The sequence below is a fragment of the Ornithorhynchus anatinus genome, chromosome 18 (genome assembly GCF_004115215.2).
Source record: "Ornithorhynchus anatinus isolate Pmale09 chromosome 18, mOrnAna1.pri.v4, whole genome shotgun sequence".
In the NCBI taxonomy this organism is placed as follows: domain Eukaryota; kingdom Metazoa; phylum Chordata; class Mammalia; order Monotremata; family Ornithorhynchidae; genus Ornithorhynchus; species Ornithorhynchus anatinus.
Window position 1 is genome coordinate 1,125,033 of NC_041745.1, and position 20,778 is coordinate 1,145,810.

A 20,778-nucleotide genomic window follows, 5' to 3' on the forward strand; every position below is an offset into this window, starting at 1 on the left:
CCCTCTCCACCTGGCATCAGACCCTTCCCCATCCCTTCCTCCCCTTCACATAATAATAATGATAATAATAATAATTGGGGCATTTGTTAAGCGCTTACTATGTGCCAAGCACTGGTCTGAGCACTGGGTTAGATACAAGGTAATCGGATTGGACACGATTGGGCTCACAGTCTCAGAGTGTGGGGTCACTGGCCGAACGATCCACTGCAGTCCACCTTACCTCAGTAATGATGATCATTGTGGCAGCTCTTCGGCAGATACTATGTGCCAAGCACTGTGCTGAGTGCTGGAGTAGAGACCCAATAATCAGGTTGGACCCCGTCCCTGTCCCTATCCCACACGAGGCTCACGGTCTAAGGGAGGAGGACGGGAGCTTAATCCCCATTTTACAGATGAAGAAACGGAGGCACGGGGAAGTTAAAAGACTTGCCCGAGATCCCAGAGCAGGTAAGTGGCAGAGCCGGGGTTCGTACCCAGGTCTCTTGTCTCCGGGCCCTGCTCTTTCCACTAGGCCCCACTTCCACAGCAATGTGGTTGGCTTCATGGTGCGGGGCCCTCCGCCCGAGAGAGGTGGGGGGAAGGGCCACTCAGCTCAGCTTCGGGGGCTGTGGCCCGGGCTCAGTGGACGGCCCGTTGCCCCGGCAACCCCTGGCCAGGTCGGAAGGGGTCAGCGACGCTGCTCGAGGTGAGGAGGTCCGGTTTGCGGCGGACGGCAGAGGAAGGAGGCAGTGGATTGGCCGCTGGCGGAGAGAGGTCGGATGGAGCCAGCCCGGGCAGACCCGGGGGGACCGGACCTTGCCGACCGACCCCTGGGCCTCGCCGGGCTAAGACCTCCCTGCTGAATTCTCCCCGCTGAGATCTCTTTGTCCCTCGGCCCGTCCTGGGGCTCAGGGCGGCCCCACGTAGCCCCGGAGAGTGGACGCTGGGAAAGGAAGGGCGACCTTTTCCGGAGAACCTGCTGGCCTTTCATGCATCCGGTCAGAGTGCTATACTGAGCGCCTACTGTGTGCAGAGTACTGAACCTGGCACCTCCTGAGTGCTGTAAGCTGAGATTGCTGATGGCGCTGACCGGCGGAGTCCCCCTGGAGTGTCCAGCTTCCTCTCAGACTTCAGCCTCAGTCCCGGCCAGCCGGGGGAGCGGGCTACTTGGGCCCATTTCAGTTACTGAAGCAGCTCCTCCTTCTCCTTCCATAACCCCTCTTCCCTCTGCTCCTCTTCTTTCCCCTTCTCCTCCGCTCTTTCCTCTCCCACCCCTCTTCCTACTGCTCCTCTTCCGCTCCTCCTTCCTTAACCCCTCTTCCCCCTCCTCCTTCTCATCCTCTCCCTCTTCCTCCTCCTCCTTTCATAACTCCTCTTCCCCGCTGCTCCTCTTCCTCCTCCTTCTCCTCTCTCTCCCCCCTCCTCCTCCCCTGCCCCCTTGTTCTCTTCATCCCCTTCCTCCTCCTCCTCCTTTGGCAGCCTCACAGCCCCATCCCTGGGCTCAGAGTGCTCAAGTGTTCACCCAAGCCCCACTGAAGGCAGCACCCGGCGGGATGCCGGGGTCTTCTGGCGGCGGCGGCAGGCTTTGGCAGGGTCACCGGGGAGTCTGACGCTGCAGCTCTCACCGGCCAAGGGCCTGGGACGGGCCTGCCGAGCTGCCGTGGAAAAATAAATATTCTCGGAGCCAGCCAGCCAGCCAACGGGCCAGGCTCCCGCTGCGTCGCCTGAGAGCCGGGGTCTCGCCTTCCTCGGATGGACCCCTGCCGGGCTCTGTGCCGTGGGAGAATCCCTGCGGGGGCTCCCGGGAACCCGGCCGCCTCACTCGAGGTCTCACCCGGCGTTCCCCCTCACCCGAGACCGACGCATGGGGTCCCTCCCTTGCGTGGGACTGATGCATGGGGTCTCCCCTGACCCAGGTTCAATGCACAGGGTTCCCCCCCGAACCTCCATAACGAATACCATAATTATTCAACATTGCTCACCTCTGGGGAGTGCATCAGTTCTTTCCCTTAGGAGACCCGGCCTAGTGGATGGGAATGGGGAATCAGGAGACGTGGGTTCAAGTCCCGGCTCCACCCCCGGCCTGCCACGTGACCCGGGGCAGGCCGCTTGCCCTCTCTGGGCCTCTGCTGCTCAGCTGTATAGTGGGGTTACGGCCCACCCTGGCCCCCGTCTCCGCCTCACTGGTCGCTGTGTCTCACCCCCACAGCTCCCCAGCTTCATCAACACCACCCTGCCCCCTCACGAGCAGGTGACGGCCCAGGAGATCGACAGCTACTTCCGGCGGGAACTGATCTACAAGCGCAACGAGCGGATGGGCCGCCGGGTCATGGCTCTGCTGCGAGAGAACGGCGACAAGAGCTTCTTCTTCGCCTTCGGAGCAGGTGCGCCGGGCGCGGGGGCCACCGGGCGTCGGGGGCACCGGGCGGGCTTTAGTTACTTCGGGGGCCTGGTGCCACGCGCTGACTGAGCTTAAAATTGAAGAGTTTCATCCTTTAAGGTCACACGGTAAGCGCTCGATCGATACGATCGAATGAATCAGCGAATGAATGACTCAAGCAATCAGTGGTACGGATTGAGCACCTCCTGCGAGCGGATCACTGTACTGAGCATCTGGGAGAGGACATTAGAGTTAGTAGACATGGTTCCTGCCCTCCAGGAGTTTACAGTCTTCTCTGTGCGGCGCACTGTACTGAGCACTTGGGAACGTACAATAGAGTCTCTGGGTTGATAATAATTAATAATAATTGTTGTATGTGTTTAGCATTTACTGTGTGCCTGGCACCGTTCTAAGCACTAGGTAGATACAAGCTAATCGGGTTGGACACAGTCCCTGTCCGACATGGAGCTCCCAGTCTTAATCCCCATTTTACAGATGAGGTAACTGAGGCCTAGAGAAGCGAAGCGACTTGCCCAAGGTTACATCAGCAGACAAGTGGCAGAGCCAGGACGAGAACCCAGGTCCTTCTGATTCCCGGGCCCTTGCTCTACCCATTAGGCCATGTTGCTTCCCCCACTTTCGTCCCCGCTGCCCCAGAGGATGCGAGCCAGGGCTGGGGCCAGGGCTGGGACCAGCCGCTCCTCAGAGCCCGACCCGGGGCCAGACACCACGCCAGGCTGTAAAGAGAAGCATGTTGCCTAGTGGGTAGAGCCTGGGACTAGGAGTCAGAAGGACCTGGGTTCTCATCACCACATGGCTGCTGGGTCGCCTTGGGTGAGTCACTTCACTGGTGCCTCAGTTCCCTCATCTGTAAAATGGGGATGAAGACTGTGAGCTTGAAGCGGGACGGGGACTGTGTCCAACCTGATTTGCTCGTATCCACCCCAGCGCTTAGTACAGAGCCTGGCACAAAGTAAGCGTTTAACAAATACCATAAAAGAAAAGAGAGTCCCCCCCTCCCGACCCCCGCCTTCCAAGATCCCCTCCCCCGGGGCCATGGGTCGCCGGGCGAGGCGGGGCCGGCTTTTGTCTGGGGCTTTCGTGCCGGCCGCCGAGATGATGGATGGGAGTTCTATTACAACCCCGGGGTTTCCACGAGGTAAAATACACAGGGAGAGTTATTCAAAAGGCTTTTATAGTTCCAGAGGAGGGACCCCCCACCCCTCGCCAAAAGCGCAGAGGCCGTTAAAAAGAGTTAACATGTTGGCATCGAAAATCTACACATAAAACCCATGGTAGGAAAAATCCACTCCTGGCTTATTTCATTTTTACGATCACATCATTTTGGAGTCTCACTTATGATAAAGCAGATGAATTTATGGGTGTCGTTCATGGGGGGATTTTTTTCCTTTGAGTGGGTCTCTCTCCGCTGCGCTCATTTTGCCCCCCTGGAGTAGCTAGGTTCGGTCGCGTGGGTCCCGCATTCGTGGCCCGGGGGGAACGGCTGCCCGGGACTCCGTCCGTCCCCCGACCCGCCGCCGACCGGTCGGCCGTGGAGGTACTGGGATGGAGGGTGGATGCTGTGGCTGGGGTCCGGTGGGCCGTGTCTCCTCCGGTTAGGAAACAGGGTGAGGAGGGGGTGTGCCCTGGCCCCCTGCTCTTCATCTCTGTGGAAACAATAATAATAATAATAATTGTGGTATCTGTTAAACACTTACTATGTGCCAGGCACTGTAGCAAGCACTGCGGTAGATACAAGGTGATTGGGTTGGACACAAGTCCCTGTCATACAGGGGGCTTACAGTCCTAATCCCCATTTTACAGATGAGGAAAATGAGGCACAGAGAAGTGCAGAGTTAGGATTAGAACCCAGGTCCTTCTGACTCCCAGGCCCGTGGTCTATCAACTAGGCCATGCTGCTTCTCAAGAAAGCAGTGGAATCTCTAATCCATGATAAAGGGGGCTGAGGGACGGGCCAACTGGGAAAGTAGTAACTCTTGGTTGGGATTTCTGAGCCCGCCTAGCCTCAGTCTGAAGGTAGGTGTGAGAGGAACAGAGAGGGAGCTGCTGGGAGGAGCTGACAGTGGTGAGAGTGGAGAGTGTGAGCTGGGGGTGGTGGCGAGAGCAGAAAGAGGGGAGGGCACGAGGTGGGGTTGGAGGGAGCAGGGAGAATGGGCAGCGTGAGCTGCGGGGCGGTGGGAACGGGGAGCCAGGGGGCCAGAGGGAGCTGACATTCCATCCCAAAAGGCCGAAAGCAAACCCCCAAATCACTTACCCTCTGCTTCCTCATCTGTAAAATGGGGAGAAGAGAGATGGCGAGCCCCACGTCTAATTGGAGACCCTTGAGTCTACCCCAGCACTTAGCACTTACATGGTAAGCAGTTAAGTAACAAATACCATAATTACTATTGTTTCCGGAACTCTCCTAACCTAACCGGGACTCCGCGCTCTTGTCATAATTGGCCGTGGCTCTGCCTTTTCCTTCCCATTTGTAGAGAATGTGTGACTCCCCTCTCTTTCCCGAGAGATACACTGTGCTCTCCCAAGGGCCTGGGATCGTGCAGGGCCCCGATAGACAATTTTGATCAGCCTGTGGATTGGCTGCCAAGACCTCATCCCTTGCGACCGTTAAGGAAACACGAGTCGGTCTCGGCCGGAGATCCTGGTCATTCTTGGGCCCGGAAGTAGGGCACTGGACCCCAGGTTCCTTTTCGGTTCTCTGTCTCTGACTTTTGAACTCTCCAAGTAACCTGCCCTCCCCGTTTTCCTCCCCCACCTAAGCTCGCTTCCGGGTCAGCTCCCCCCGAGGTGGCTCTTCACTCTCCAGTTCTCCTTGCTCATCACGGTCCCCTGAGGGAAAATTGGGATTTTGGGGACTAGGGATCATGCCCTCCCTGCCCCTCCAGCCACCCTACCCGCTGCTCTCCCAAACGACTGACTCACCAACTGTCCACTTTTATCTCTCCACTGTCCCTCGACTGCCCTCTCCTCCTTTTAATTCACTCACATCTGTTTGATTCCCTAAACTGGATCACTTAATGCCCCGAGACACTTGGGAGAGTGATTTGTGAGAGCAACACTACCAGACTGTGTAAGACTTGGCGGGCTTTCTCCCGGGCTGGGCTCCTGCCCAGGGCCTTGCGGGGCAGGGGGAGCAAGACCCTCCTGTCCGTCGGGTTGTTGGCTGAGCCGGTGGGGGTGAACGCTTGGGGGCTGGGGACCGGGAGATTTGTGGGACGTTCTCCCCCGTCTCCATCCTCAACTCCTTTCCAGTGAGGTGGCAGACCATCCCACACCCCCGACTCTCCCTTCTCCATCCCTGACTCTCCCCCAGTGACCCAGCTCAGAGCTTCCAACACCCCGACCTTTCCTTCTCCATCCTCGTTTCTCCCCCGGTGACCCAGCCCACAATCCATCCGATGGCCCTGACTGTCCCTTCTCTGTTCCTGTTGCGGGGAGAGGTCAGGGGCAGGGAGTGGAGTCGCGGGCTGAAGGCGTTGCACTCCGCGGTGTTGCGTTCCTGTCGTGTGACAGAGCACGGTTAAGTGGTGCTAGGTGGGCCTGGGAGTCAGGAGTCCTGGGTTCTAGACCCAGCTTTGCCCCTGGCCTCCTGTTTGACTTGGGGACAGTTACATAATAGTAATAATAATAATAACAATAATAATAACAAGGGTGGGATTTGTCAAGCACTTACTAAGTGCCGAGCACTGTTCGAAGCCCGGGGGTGGATACAAGTTAATTAGGTGGGACACAGTCCTTGTCCCACGCGGGGCTCACGTTCTTAATCCCCATTTTACGGATGAGGGAATCGAGGCCCAGAGAAGCGAAGTGACTTGTTCTAGGTCACACAGCAGCCATGTCCGTACCCTCTCTGGTCTCCGTTTTTCGCTTAACCCGTCCCTGTCGCTGTGGCCTGGGCGTGCCCTGAGGGTGAAATGAGGTCACCGCCACCACAGCGCTTTGGGTGCGACCCTCAAGATCCCACCGTGGTCCAACCCAGACCACGGTCATTCCTCGTCTCCACGGGCCCCGCTGCTTCCCTAAGGGCATGTGCGAACACCCCCCCCCCATAAACATCGGGCCCCCCCCCCCCCCCCCAGCAGCCTCCGCCGTGACTATCTGCTCTCTATCATGGCAAATATGTTGGCCGGAGAGTAATCGGAAACATGCAGAGAACAGGAGATGCCCAAGCCCAGTCTAAAAATAGCGGCTTTCACTCGGCCGATCACCTACTCGGAGGCCGGCCGGGGCCGGGGCCAGGTCCGGCCAGGGTTTAATTCGTTCGAATCAGTCCTCGCCTCCATGCCAAACCCTCCTTAATTACGGTACTTGTTAAGTGCTTACTATTTGCCAAGCCCCGTCCTAAGTGCTGGGGTAGATATAAGTTAAGCGAGTTGAATAGATAGAATAGATACAGCACAGTCCCTGTCCCACGTGGGCCTCATAGTCTTAATCCCCATTTTACAGATGGGTTAACTGAGGCCCAGAAAAGTGAAGTGACTTGCCCAAGGTCACGCAGCAGAGCCGGGATTAGAACCCGGGTCCTCCAGTACCCAGGCCCGTACTCTTTCCGCTAGGCATCACTGCCTCTCGGGGTGAGCCCGAAGCAGGCTGATGTGTCCAGACCCCTCCAGCCGCCATTTCAGTAGCAGCTGGTGGTAGTAATGATAATAACGTTGGTATTTGTTAAGCGCTTACTATGTGCCGAGCGCTGTTCTAAGCGCTGCGGTAGATACAGGGTAATCAGGTTGTCCCGTGTGGGGCTCACAGTTCGAATCCCCATTTCACGGATGAGGTCACTGAGAGAAGTTAAGCGACTTGCCCAAGGTCACACGGCTGACAGGTGGCGGATCCGGGATTAGAACCCATGACCTCTGACTCCCAAGCCCGGGCTCTTTCCACAAACGGGCCGGGCTGTTTGGAGCTGTTTTGTCTCCTTTAGTGGGAGGTCAAGGTGCAGCGACCCAGCCCCATTTTTTGTTTCATGACAGTGTTTCTGACTCCCAGATTCACTAAAGCTGCCAAACCAACCAAACCCCTGAGTTGGGAAAGTGAGCTTGTACCCATTTCACAGATGCAGTCCCCAAGGCGGGGGAGGAGGTCAGGACACGAGAGGGCAGCCAGCATCACTGACCAGATTAGAAGGAGCACGGGCTAATGGAAAGAGCATGGGCCTGGGAGTCTGAGGACCTGTGTTCTAATCCCAGCTCTGCCACTTGTCCGTTGTGTGACTTTGGGCAAGTCACTTAACTTCTCTGTGCCTCAGTTACCTCATCTGTAAAATGGGGATTAAGACTGTGAGCCCCATGTGGGACCACCTGTTTACCTTGTATCGATCCCGGTGATTAGAACAGTGCTTGGCACATAGTAAGCACTTAGAAAATACCGTCATTATTAGTATTATTATTACTTAGACTGTGAGCTGCGAGACAGGGACCGTCCGGTCTATTCTTCACTCCGCTGCCCGGCTCATCTTCCTGCAGAAACGATCTGGGCATGTCACTCCCCTTCTTAAACAACTCCAGTGGTTGCCTATCGACCTCCGCTCCAAACAAAAACTCCTCACTCTAGGCTTCAAGGCTCTCCATCACCTCGCCCCTTCCTACCTCTCCTCCCTTCTCTCTTTCTACCGCCCACCCCGCACGCTCCGCTCCTCTGCCGCCCACCTCCTCGCCGTCCCTCGGTCTCGCCTATCCCGCCGTCGACCCCTGGGTCACGTCCTCCCGCGGTCCCGGAACGCCCTCCCTCCTCACCTCCGCCAAACTGATTCTCTTTCCCTCTTCAAAACCTTACTTAAAAATCACCTCCTCCAAGAGGCCTTCCCAGACTGAGCTCCTCTTCCCCCTCTACTCCCTCTGCCATCCCCCCTTTACCTCTCCGCAGCTAAAGCCTCATTTTCCCCTTTTCCCTCTGCTCCTCCACCTCTCCCTTCCCATCCCCACAGCACTGTACCCGTCCGCTCAACTGTATATATTTTCGTTACCCTATTTATTTTGTTAATGAATTGTACATCGCCTCGATTCTATTTAGTTGCCATCGGTTTTTACGAGATGTTCTTCCCCTTGACGCTGTTTAGTGCCATTGTTCTCGTCTGTCCGTCTCCCCCGATTAGACTGTAAGCCCGTCAAACGGCAGGGACTGTCTCTATCTGTTGCCGACTTGTTCATCCCAAGCGCTTAGTACAGTGCTCTGCACATAGTAAGCGCTCAATAAATACTATTGAACTATTGAATGTCCAACCTAGTTAATTGGTATTTTCCCCAGCACTGAGGACGGGGTTTGATACATAGTAAGTGCTTAACAGATACCACTGGAAAAAAAACCAAGCTGGAGAGTTCCGTCCCTCCAACTACAGAGAGCGTTAGGTCTATGAGTCCGCGGGGTCCATCCTCTCTGGCGGGGAGATCCGGAATCTGTCCAGAAGTCCCCGCCGCCCCCCTGGATGGGGTCACCAGCGCTGGCTCCGGATCCCGCTCTCCATCGAATGTCAGGATTCATTCATTCATTCAATAGTATTTATTGAGCGCTTACTATGTGCAGAGCACTGGACTAAGCGCTTGGAATGGACAAATCGGCAACAGATAGAGACAGTCCCTGCCCTTTGACGGGCTTACGGTCTAATGGGGGGAAGGGGGTCACTGCCGAGAGATCCCGGGTCGCCGTGGGCTCCTCGGACCGCGGAGCCTGTTCCCTCCGCCCGGCTCCGATGGGGGGACCGCGTGAGGAGAATGGATGGCAGCTGAGGCCCGGGAAGCTTCCAGAAGAGATGTGAACAGAGAACGGACGGCAGCCGAGGCTGAGCATGCACCGGGGAGAAGTGTGTGGAGAACGCGTGACCCCCCCCTAGACCTGAGCAGCCGCCGGGGGAGACGTGCGTGGGGAATGGCGGGCAGCCGAGACGCCCCGGAGCGTGTGCGGAGAGTACCCAACAGCTGAGACCCGAGCAGCCGCTCGGGGAGCGTGGGTGGAGATTGGCCGGCGGTCGAGACCCGAGCAGCTACCGGGGGGGATCTGTGAGGACAAAGCCTGGCCGATGAGACCTGAGCAGCCATCAGAGGAGACGTGTGTGGAGAATGACCGGCAGCCGAGACCCCGGCATCTGCCTTGAGGGAACTGAGAAGACCACCTGCCAGCCAGGAGGACAGAACAGATGCCAGGCAGACCCAGGGAAGATAATAAGAACAATAACGTTGGTATCCGTTAAGCGCTTACTATGTGCCGAGCGCTGTTCTAAGCGCTGCGGTAGATACAGGGTAATCAGGTTGTCCCGTGTGGGGCTCACAGTTCGAATCCCCATTTTACAGATGAGGTCACTGAGAGAAGTTAAGCGACTTGCCCAAAGTCACACGGCTGACGGGTGGCGGAGCCGGGATTAGAACCCATGACCTCCCAAGCCCGGGCTCTTTCCACTGAGCCACGCTGCTTCTCTCCATCTGCTTCTCTGATCCATCCGGCCCAGCGCCGTTCGGACGTCCGGCAGCGGGCGGCCGTGAGATACCGGCGGCAGATGGACCGGCCTGGCTTTCAACGGTCGGAGACGCTGGGTCAGATGTTCCCGGCCCCCCGAGGGACACACGAAGCCCCCGGTGTTTAGGGGAGGGGCATCGTGTGACGGTCCCGCCCCTGCCAGAGCACAGTACTGGCCGGTACTGGCCGAGGTGGAGAGCGAGCAATCAGAGAGGCCAACTGTGGTGGAAGGAGGGCAAGAGGGTGATTGGTGGCAAGATGGCCGCCCTCTCTCCCCCCCCCCCCCCCCCCCCCCGCCATTTCCAGACAGCGGCACGGCGGTGCGGCAGGGCAGAGGCCAAGCGTCCAGTCCGCTTGCGATCCGCCCGTCCCGGACGCCCCTGCCATTGCGGGGGATTTGGGTGCTGCGGGAGTGAGACGGACGGATTTATCTGTTGTCCCGGTTGGTCTCCCGGCCCCCTTGATTATCAGCGTCCTCAGCATCCAGCTGAACCGAGCAATGTAAATTGTTTACGCGGAACATAAATAAGCCCCGCCGGCGCAAATGTTCCGTCCTGCTGTTTTCGGAAACATCGCGTCTGTGGGGTGTGACTGGGCTCCTGGCCTTCCTGGATTCCCCGCCGCCAGCCTCTCCCCTCTCTGCTCTAACACCCAAATGCGCGGATCCTGTTGTCGAAATGCCAGTCGGAACCCGGTTGGCTCCCGGGGCAAAGGTTGGCACACAGTAGGTGTCCAGTACAGTGCTCTGTACCCAGTTTATACCTAGGACAGCACTCTGAAGATATTAGGCACTCAGTACAGCACTCTGCACACAATAGGTGCCCAACTTAGCGCTCTGTACCCAGTAGGGGTCTAGTACAGTGTTCTGCACGAAGTAGCATCCCAGTAAAGTGCTCTGCACCCGGTAGGCACTCAGTACAGTGCTCTGCCCACATTGACACCCAGTACACTGCTCTGCATACCGAAACTCTACACTCTACTCGCAAGTAGGCATTCAGACAATGCTGTTGGGAAGCAGCGTGACCGGGAGCCAGAGTTTTAATCCCAGGCCAACCACTTGTCTGCTTGGTGACCTTGGACAAGTCACTTAACTCCTCTATGCCTTGGTTACTTCATCTGTAAAATGGGGAAGAAATCCTACTTCCTCTTCCTTAGACTGTGAGCCCCATGTGGGACAGGCACTTTGTCCACCCTGATTTACTTTGAATCAAAGAGCACGGGCTTTGGAGTCAGAGGTCATGGGTTCGAATCCCGGCTCGGCCACTTGTCAGCTGTGTGACTTTGGGCGAGTCACTTAACTTCTCAGTGCCTCAGTTACCTCATCTGTAAAATGGGGTTTAAGACTGTGAGCCCCACGTGGGACAACCTGATTCCCCTGTGTCTACCCCGGCGCTTAGAACAGAGTTCGGCACATAGTAAGCGCTTAACAAATACCAACATTATTATTATTGTTATTATTAATCTATCCCAGGGCTGGCACATGCTAAGCGCTGAACAGATATCGTCTAAACCATAAGCTCGTTGTGGGCAGGGGGTTTGTCTGCCATCACTGTTGTGCTTTTCTCTTCCAAGCATATAGTATAGTGCTCTGCCCACAGCATTCAGTTAACGCCATTGATGATGATTTTTTTTCTTAAAAAGTGGGTGTGGCGAATCCCGGCTCCACCGCTTGTCCGCTGTGTGACCCTGGGCGTGTCGCTTCATTTCTCTGGGCCTTAATCACCTCCTTTGTAAAATGGGGATTGAGACTGGGAGCCTGTTGGATATGGGCTATGTTCAAACTGATATGCTTGGATCCACCGCAGCACTTAGTACAGAGCCTGGCACATAGTAAGTGCTTAGCAAATACCACAATGCTGAGGATGATGATGATGACGATGATGATTAAAACGCCACTTTAATGCCCCAAACCTCCCCCGGGTGACCAGAGGGCTTTTCTGCCCTGCCAGGGTGCATGAGGAGTGGTCCTGTCCGACGTCTCTTGAAGCCACGCAGCTGTTTGTTGCCCCAGGAGGGACAATTCCCATCTTGCATCACCCTGGAGTTTATCCGATCCCGCGCCCGGGTCACTGGGGCCAGAGCAGGACAAGGCGTCCAATCTGAGAGGAGGAGGAGAGCGATGTGCTTTGAAAAGCAAAGCTCTTTCCAACCCGGGAAAACAAGATATGTTGTGTTTCCTTCCCAACGATCCAGATGGAATCTCTTTCGGGGCTGAACTCTGACTGCTCTCCCACGAACACCATAATTATTATACAAGCTAATCAGGTTGGACACAGCCCTTGTCCCTCATGAGGCTCCCAAGCCTCAATCCCCATTTTACAGATGAGGTCACTGAGGCCCAGAGAAGTGACGTGACTTCAAGGTCCCACAGCAGACAAGTGGCAGAGCTGGGTTTAGAACCCACGACCGTCTGACTCCCAGGCCCGTGCTCTATCCGCTACGCCATTCTGCTTCTCGTCGTCCTCGTCTCCCTGCCTGCTTCCCGACCTGCTTCCCCTGCCGGGACCCGAGGAAGCGAGTGCGAAGTTCTGAACTCCCACCCCCCCCCCACCCCACGCCACCCCACCGGCCCCGAGCTCTCCCTGGCCAAGACCATTAGCATTTGAAAGCCGTCTGACAGGCCCTGCATTAATTCCAGACTGAACGTAAATATGGGACCAGAGCCCTCTCCCCTCTCAGGGAGCCAGATGAAGGGATGAAGGGAGCTCGAGGCGGGCACCCTGCCTTTTCTGGAGCGGCCTACTGTCCAACCAGCCCGGGGGTCTTCCTCCACGGGGTTTCCAAGATCCTGGGCCGGGGGAGGGTGTCGTGCTAGTCAGCCCCCCAGATACCCACCCTCAACGTTTAAGATGGACCATCCAACTCTCCCACAGTGATTCAGCATAGATCATCCATCCCCTATGACTCTCCCCTCTCCATCCCTGACTCTTCCCCAGTGACCCAGCACGGGCCATTCGACACCCCTAGTTCTCCCCTCTCCATCCCTGACTCTCCCCCAGTGACCCGGCACAGACCCTCCAACACCCCTGACTCTCCCCTTGTGACCCGGCACAGACTAGCCAACACCCCCGACTCCCATCTCTCTCTCCCTGACTTGCCCCCGGCGACCCAGCACGGGCTAATCAGGTGGCAGGGCAAGAGCGGTGGGATCAGTCAGGGAAGGTCTCCAGAAGGAGGTGGTTTTTAGAGGGCTGTGTAGAAGGGAAGAGGGAGTCCCATGTCAGACTGGTTCCCGATGGAAACTCAAGCCGTCGGTCCTGCCCTCTGCAAAACCCATTCCCTCTCCCTCCTCTGCCATTTCTGGAAGGGCTCGCACCTGGAGCAAGGGATTTCCCTACTGGAACTTTTATTCTCTGGCAAGATCCTAAAATCCTGTAGCATCTCCCCTTTTTTTTCCCCTAGTAGTATTTGTTAAGCGCTTACTGCGTGCCAGGGATTGCACTAAGCGTTAGCATAGGTAGAAGGTAATTGGGCTGGACACAGTCCATGTGCCCATGGGGCTCACAGCCTAATCCCCATTTTACAGATGAGGTAACTGAGTCCCAGAGAATTGAAGGGACTATCCACTAGGCCACTATTGATTTATAGACCATAGACTACAGTCCAACCTCTAGACTGTAAGCTCTCTAGACTATAAGCTTGTTGTAGGCAGGGAATGTGTCTGTTTGTTGCTATATCGTACTCCCCCAAGCGCTTAGTACAGTGCCCTGCGCACAGTAAGCACCCAGTAAATGCCCAACTGACCATTGACAGACCCAGAGGCAAGTCGTGTGGCTCGGTGGAAAAAACACGGGCCTGGAAGTCAGAGGGCCCGAGTTCTTATTACCGGCTCCACCACTTGATTGCTCTTTGTCCTTGGGCTGGTCACTCGATTTCTCTGCACCTCAGTTTCCTCAACTGTAACCTGGGGACATAATCTCCCACTTTCCTGGACCGTGAGCCCCATGAGGGACGTGGACTCTGTCCAACCTGCATCTACCCCCGTGCTTAGAACGGTGCCTGATGCTTAGTGAGTGTTTAACAAATACCATTAAAATAAAAAAAAGATGAAACAGGTAAACGACATCAAAGCGTAGGCGAAGATAAATGAAATTAGAGCAATAGGAGCACTGTGGCTAGAGTAGCAGAGTTTCAGTATTCTCACTGCCCAGGTCAGCCTGTCCCAGGGTTCAATAGCCACAGCCTCGGCCATTTCCTCACCCCGGCCAACGCAGAAGACGGGGCCGATGGAGGTCCGATGGCGGGGAACGAGGGTCTGGCCCCGCTTCTCGTTCTCCTTCCACACCCCTAGAATGGAAGCTTGTCTCTACATAATAAGCTCACTGTGGGCAGAGAACGTGTCTGTTTATTGTTATATTGTACTCTCCCGAGCGCTTAGTACAGTGGTCTGCACAGTGTACGCGCTCAGTAAATATAATCGATTGATTGAATGAATGTGAGTAAGTGTCTAGGATGGGAACGGGGGATCTGAGGACGGAGCAGTGGGACGGCGAGAACGCGTCAGGCCGGGAGGACGTGGCTGGTCCGAGTGGAGTGTGACTGATGTCCGGCCGTCCCTCCCGCACCGCGTGCGGGGTCACGGCCGGCAGGTGGAGACGACCGGCCCCGGGCAGCCGCCGAAGGCTCGGCCGGGGAGTTGGGCGGGGGCTGGGGGCCGTCGGCGGGGGTCTCTGGATTCCGTGGTAATTAGAAGCAGACGCCGGGCGTTCCGGGGGCTGCGGGGGCCCGGGCACGCTCGTCGTCGTTCCCGTCCGGAAGGGGAGGTCCGGACGGGCTGAGCCGGTCCTCTCTGGGCCCTCGACGCTGGTGGGGAGGGGGCGGCCGAGCGGGGAACCACAGCCCCTCTGCTCTCGGAAGGAAGCGGGCAGTGGCAGGCGGCCGGGGCGGGGGGGCGGGGAGGGGGCCCTGAGCGCACACCGCTGCCTTCAAAGCCGTCTCGCTTGGGCAGACGCCGGGAATTTCTGGCTTTCCTGTCCCCCCGCACGGCGGGAGTCATGCAGCCGGCTTCTCCGTTTCTTGTTGGTGGGGGTCCTGTCTCTCGGTGTCTCTCTGCCCACACCCCCCCCATCTCTGTGCTTGGACAGGTCTCTGTTCCCGTCTCTGAGGGCGTGGATCTTCCAGCCTGTGTGTTTGCAGGGGGTGCCTGTTTTTTCGTCTTTCATTCTAGATATTTACCGATTGATCGGGAAGTCTGTTTACCTGTTCATTCATTCCTTCGGTCGTACTTATTGAGCGCTTACCGTGTGCAGAGCACTGTACTAAATACTTGGGAGAATACAATACAATAAACAGACGCTTTCCCTGCCGACAAAGAGCTTACCGTCTAGAAGGAGGTTCAGGGACTCATTCTTTAACACACGGACTGATTTCTCGAACCAATCAATTTATTGAGTATTTACTGAGTATTTATTGAGTGCTTACTATGTGATAATAATAACTGTAGTATTTGTTAAGTGCTTACTATGTGCCAGGCACTGTTCTAAGGGCTGGGGTGGATACAGACAAATCGGGTTAGACACGTTCCCTGTCCCACATGGGGCTCATAGGCTTAATCCCCACTTTACAAATGAGGTAATTGAGGCATAGGGAAGAGAGTGAATTGCCCAAGGTCACACAGCAGGCAAGTGACAGAGCTGGGATTCGAACTCAGGTCCTTCGGATTCCCAGGCCAGTGCTCTGTCCACCAGGCCACGCTGCTTCTCTATACGCACTCTGTGCGGAACACTGTACTACGTACTTGCGAGAGTACAGTACGACAGAATTAGCAGAAACGTTCCCTGCCCATATTGAGATACAGTCTGAAAGAAGGTCTTTTTCATGGGAAAATCACATCATGAACTGTGCTGGGTCACTCAGGGAGAGTCAGCCTTGGAGAGAGATAAGTGAGGGGCATTGGATGGTCCGTGTCAGATCACTGAGGAAGAAGCAGGCATGAGGAGGGGCTGGTCAGGGGTGTTCGTGGTGCGTGCTGAGTGCCTGGGGAGAGTCAGGGGTGTTGGATGGTCGGTGCTGGGTCACTGGGAGAGAATCAAAGATGAAGAGGGGAGAGTTGGGGGTGTTGGACGGTCAGCGATGGCTCACGGGGGAGAGTAAAGGGTGGAGAACGGAGCGTCAGGAGTGTTAGACATTCAGTTCTGGGTCACTGGGGAGTCGGGACCAGAGAAGGGAGGGTCAGAGGTTTTGGATGGTCTGTGCTGGGTCGCCGGGGGAGAGGCGGGGATGGGAAGGGGTGAGCCGAGGATGCAGAAGGGACTGCAAGTGAAAATAACCACGGGAAGGGGAAGGCCCAAGGAGAGGGAATCTCCCACCCAACAGGTTTGAGGTCCGGCCCAGCGAGGAAGTGAGGAGTTGGAGGGGTCTAAGCACTCCCAGCAACAAACCCAGTTGTCCCTCCCTGTAGGAAACCCCAGGTACCCCCGCCCCTCCCACCAGCCCCCCAGACACTGGGGCGGGGAGGCCCAGCTCTTCCCCTGGCCTGCCGAGGAAGCTCGGCCCAGTCACTTACCCTCTCTGGGTCTCAGTTTCCCCTTCTGTAAAATAAGGAGATCCCCACCTCTCTCCCTCTCCAACTGGAAGCCCTGCAGATGACGGGGTCTGTGTCTGGTCTGATTGTCTTGTCCTTGCCCCAGTGCTCGACACAGACCGAGACCTGAATCCACAGCATCATAAACACCACCCCCCAGGCTGCTCCTTTCCCCCCCTCCCCACCTCCGCCGTTGCTTTGTGGACTTTGGGGAACCTCAGAGTTCTCCCCCCTCTAAACTGTAAGTTTGTTGTGGACAGGGAATGTGTTTATTGTTATATTGTAGTCTCCCAAGCACTCAGTACAGTGATCTGCACAAAGTAGGCGCTCAGTAAATACGATTGAATGAATGAAGAGAAGCCCCAACCCAGCGCTCCCTTTCCAGACCAAGACCCCCGCTTGGCTAGATCTTTCACCCCTGCTGGGATCAGGGGAGAAGGGACAGAGAACCTCATGTTTGATGGCACCGTGGAGTCGCCGTAGTCGGTGTCCATTTTCCCGTGGGGGTAATGGGCGGGGGAGGGTGGGCAGGGGACGGACCGTACCTTGACGGTTTTATGGTACATGCTTAAATGGTGAGTTATTTATGGCCTTAATGAATAGTTCATATTTAGCAGAAAGTAGAATCTCATAAGTGAAGGAAATTCAATCCCTAAAGTCAACTCTGCCAGACAAGAAGGTAGTTTCAGGCACTATTTGCCTGATGTGATGTTGTGATGTTGGGCCTGGGTCCTGGCATATTGAACACCGCTGCCCGGGCCCAATCTGGGCTGGCGTCTCCCTGGTTCATTCATTCAGTCATATTTATTGAACGCTTACTGGGTGCAAGGCACTGTACTAAGCGCTTGCGAGAGTACAATGCAACAATAAACGGGCACGTTCCGTGCCCACGTTCCCCCTTATTCGCTTGTCTCCCCCGTTAGACTGTGAGCCACTTGAGAACAGTGGTTAGCCTACTAACACTGTTGTACGCTGCCAAGGGTTCAGTACAGTGCTCTGCACACAGCAGACTGTCAGCTCCGTGAGGGTAGGGAGCATGTCTGCTAATTCAGTCGTACTCTCCCAAGCCCTCAGTACAGTATTCTGCGCACTTAGAATTTGAGTCTAAAGTTGCACTCCAGTGTGGATAGCAAATTCTGGGCTTTCCAAATACCAAGTACAGTGCCCTTGCCCCAGTGGGTGCTCAGTTAATGCCGCTAAATAATGGTAACTGTGGTTAAGCGCTTACTTGGTGCCAGGCACGGTTCTACGCACTGGGTTGCTTACAAGCAAATCAGCTCGGACACAGTCCCTGTCCCACACAGGGCTTGCAGTCTTAGTCCCCATTTTCAAGATGAGGTCACTGAGGCACAGAGAAGTGAAGTGACTTGCCCGAGATCACATGGTAGGCAAGTGGCAGAGTCGGGATTGGAAACCAGGTCCATCTGACTCCCAGGTCCGTGCTCTATCCACTAGGCCGCTTCTCACCGCTGCTCTTATCGGGGCAGACAGTAAATACCATTGAATTCCCATTAGATTGCAAGATTCTTGAAGGCCATGATCGTGTCTATTAACCCTGCCAAATCCTTCGGAGAGCTCAGTACAGTGCTCTGCAAGCAATATGAGCTTAATAAATGATGCGATTGACTGATTAATTAATTAATTGGTTGATGGAGCAGCCCACAGTAGCTCTGACCAAGCCCAGGGGCTCTGGGCGTCTTCCTGTAGCCAGACTAGGCAAGTCCCCTCCGATCAGAGATTAAAAACCCCTTTCCCGCTCCCACCTCTTCCTCGAGCCAACCCCGGGCCACGTGGATCGAGCTTTCCATTTTCCAGAAGGGGGAAACTGAGGCCCAGAGAAGTCCAGCACCTTGCCTGCGGACACGCAGCGGGCCCAGTCAGAGTCGGGACTAGAAGCCCATTCTTCTGGGCCCACTCGCTCGCAGTCCGCCGGTCACCCTTCGGCCTCTCGGACCAAAATGCCATCCACCTGCCCCACCTAGAATTCCCGAGCAGGATCCAGTAGAGAGCCACGTGGCTGTTGTACATGGAGAGCTTTCCCTTTCCCTCTGCTCCTCCTCCCCCCTGCCCCCATTCCCTCCCTCTGCTCCACCCCCTTCCCCTTGCCGCACCACTTGTATAGCTTGGTACATATTTATTGCTCTATTTTTTTAATGATGTGCATTTATCTATGGTTCTATTTATCTATTTCGATAGTATCGATGTTTTGTTCTGTTGCCCGTCTCCCCCTTCTAGACTGTGAGCCCTAGGGATCGTCTCTTTCCGTTGCCGAACTGCACTTTCCAAGCGCTTCGTACAGTGCTCTGCACACAGTAAGCGCTCGATAAATACGATTGGAAATGAATGAGAATCTCCAGGGGAGGATGTTCTGTTGCCTTTGGGCTACAGGGGGCTTTATTCGCCCCGCCCTCCCACCTCGACCACTACATTTCATCGCCAAAAAGGAAGTTGGAAGCGGTCTTATGAAAAGGCCACACTGTGTGGGTGTGACTCCCACTGCTGCCAATGATGCGGACTTGGGCCTTTCAGTCGAGCAAACCGTGGTGTTTACGGAGCACTCACTGTGTGAAGAGCACTGTACTAAGCGCCTGGGAGAGTCCAATACAACAGAGGCTGACAGAGAGAATCCCTGCCCACAAGGAATTTAGAGACTGGAGCCTCTGTCGGGTGGCTGCGGCCCGCCATCATTTTTTTTTTTTTTTTAATGGCATTTAAGCCCTTACTATGTGCCAGGCACGGTTCATTCATTCAATAGTATTTATTGAGCGCTTACTATGTGCAGAGCACCGTACTAAGCGCTTGGAATGAACAAGTCGGCAACAGAGACAGTCCCTGCCCTTTGACGGGCTTACGGTCTAATCTAATCTAATACAAGCTCTGCCACTTGTCAGCTGTGTGACTGTGGGCAAGTCACTTCACTTCTCTGGGCCTCAGTTACCTCATCTGTAAAATGGGGATTAAGACTGGGAGCCCCATGTGGGATAACCTGATTCCCCTATGTCTACCCCAGCGCTTAGAACAGTGCTCTGCCCGTAGTAAGCGCTTAACCAATACCAACATCATTATTATTATTATTATTAATCGACAGTTCTAAGCGGTGGGGGTAGATACACAGTCCCCGTCCCCCTTGGGGTTCACAGTCTTTAATCCCCATTTTGCAGATGAGGTCACGGAGGCCCAGAGAAGTGAAGTGACTTGCCCAAGATCACCCAGCAGATGGTGGAGCCACCAGAGAAGCAGCGTGGCTCAGTGGAAAGAGCACGGGCTTTGGAGTCAGAGGTCATGACTTCGAATCCCAGCTCGGCCACCTGTCAGCCGTGTGACTGTGGGCAAGTCACTTCACTTCTCTGGGCCTCAGTGGCCTCATCTGTAAAATGGGGATTAAGACCGTGAGCCCCACGTGGGACATCCTGATTCCCCTGTGTCTACCCCAGCGCTTAGAACAGTGCTCGGCACATAGTAAGCGCTTAACAAACACCAACATTATTATTATTAGGATTAGACCGCAAGTCCTTCTGCCTCCCAGGCTTTATCCGCTGGGCCACCCTGTTCCTTGCAGGCCCTTGGAGGGCCGTGGGCATCTCTCGGCCCCATCCTGCCCCCTCCCACCCCAAGCCAGAGCCATAACGGGTTCCCAGGTAGCCTCGAGGCTCGGCAGGCCTGAGAGTGTCGCAGAGAGTGTAGGTCCTTGGCCCGGGTGGACTCCCAGCCTGTGCTGCAAGAGTGACACCTAGTGGCCAGCGGGTGGGGCGGGCCGGCCTGCCCTCAGTAATAATAAAAGAATAATTAATAATAATAATGTTGGTATTTGTTAAGCGCTTACTATGTGCAGAGCACTGTTCTAAGCGCTGGGGTGGATACAGGGTAGGCCCAAGGGTTCCGTGGGCAGAGGCCTCTGAGCTGACCTTGGACCTTCTGGGGATTGGCCTAGGCAGGGAGGAAAAACCCACCCCCAGACCCGGATCCCCCACAGGGACCCGCCTGGACCCGTTTGGAAAGGGTTACTGGGGTCGGGGGGATTCAGAGAGGGCATCCCCACACCCGCAGCACCAGATTAAATGGGCCGGGGCGGGAGGGGCAATAGTCAAGGTACGACGATGCTACACTGCCCAGCCTCGCCCTCCGGCCCCCTCCGGCCTCACCCATCCTCGCCCCCACCCCCTCCGGCCTCGCACGGTACAGTGATAATAATTTAATAATTTTGGTGTTTGTTAAGCGCTTAATATGTGCCAAGCACTGTTGTAAGCGCTGGGTAGATACGAGGTAATGAGGTTGTCCCACTTGGGGCGCACAGTCTTAATCCCCATTTTCCAGATGAGGTCACTGAGGCACACAGAAGTGAAGTGACGTTCCCACAGTCACACAGCTGATAAGTGGCGGAGCCGGGATTAGAACCCACGACCTCTGACTCCCAAGCCCGTGCTCTTTC

General features: G+C 55.8%; 1 protein-coding gene across 1 annotated transcript in view; it reads left to right on the plus strand.

The window, feature by feature from the left end:
* Window positions 1-20,778, plus strand: part of TRABD2B (TraB domain containing 2B) — a 63,222-nt gene that overhangs the window by 36,481 nt on the left and 5,963 nt on the right. Inside the window, exon 4 of the mRNA XM_029083017.2 lies at window positions 2,189-2,363. Within this exon, the coding sequence (XP_028938850.1) occupies window positions 2,189-2,363 (175 nt within the window). The remainder of the gene's footprint in view (window positions 1-2,188; window positions 2,364-20,778) is intronic.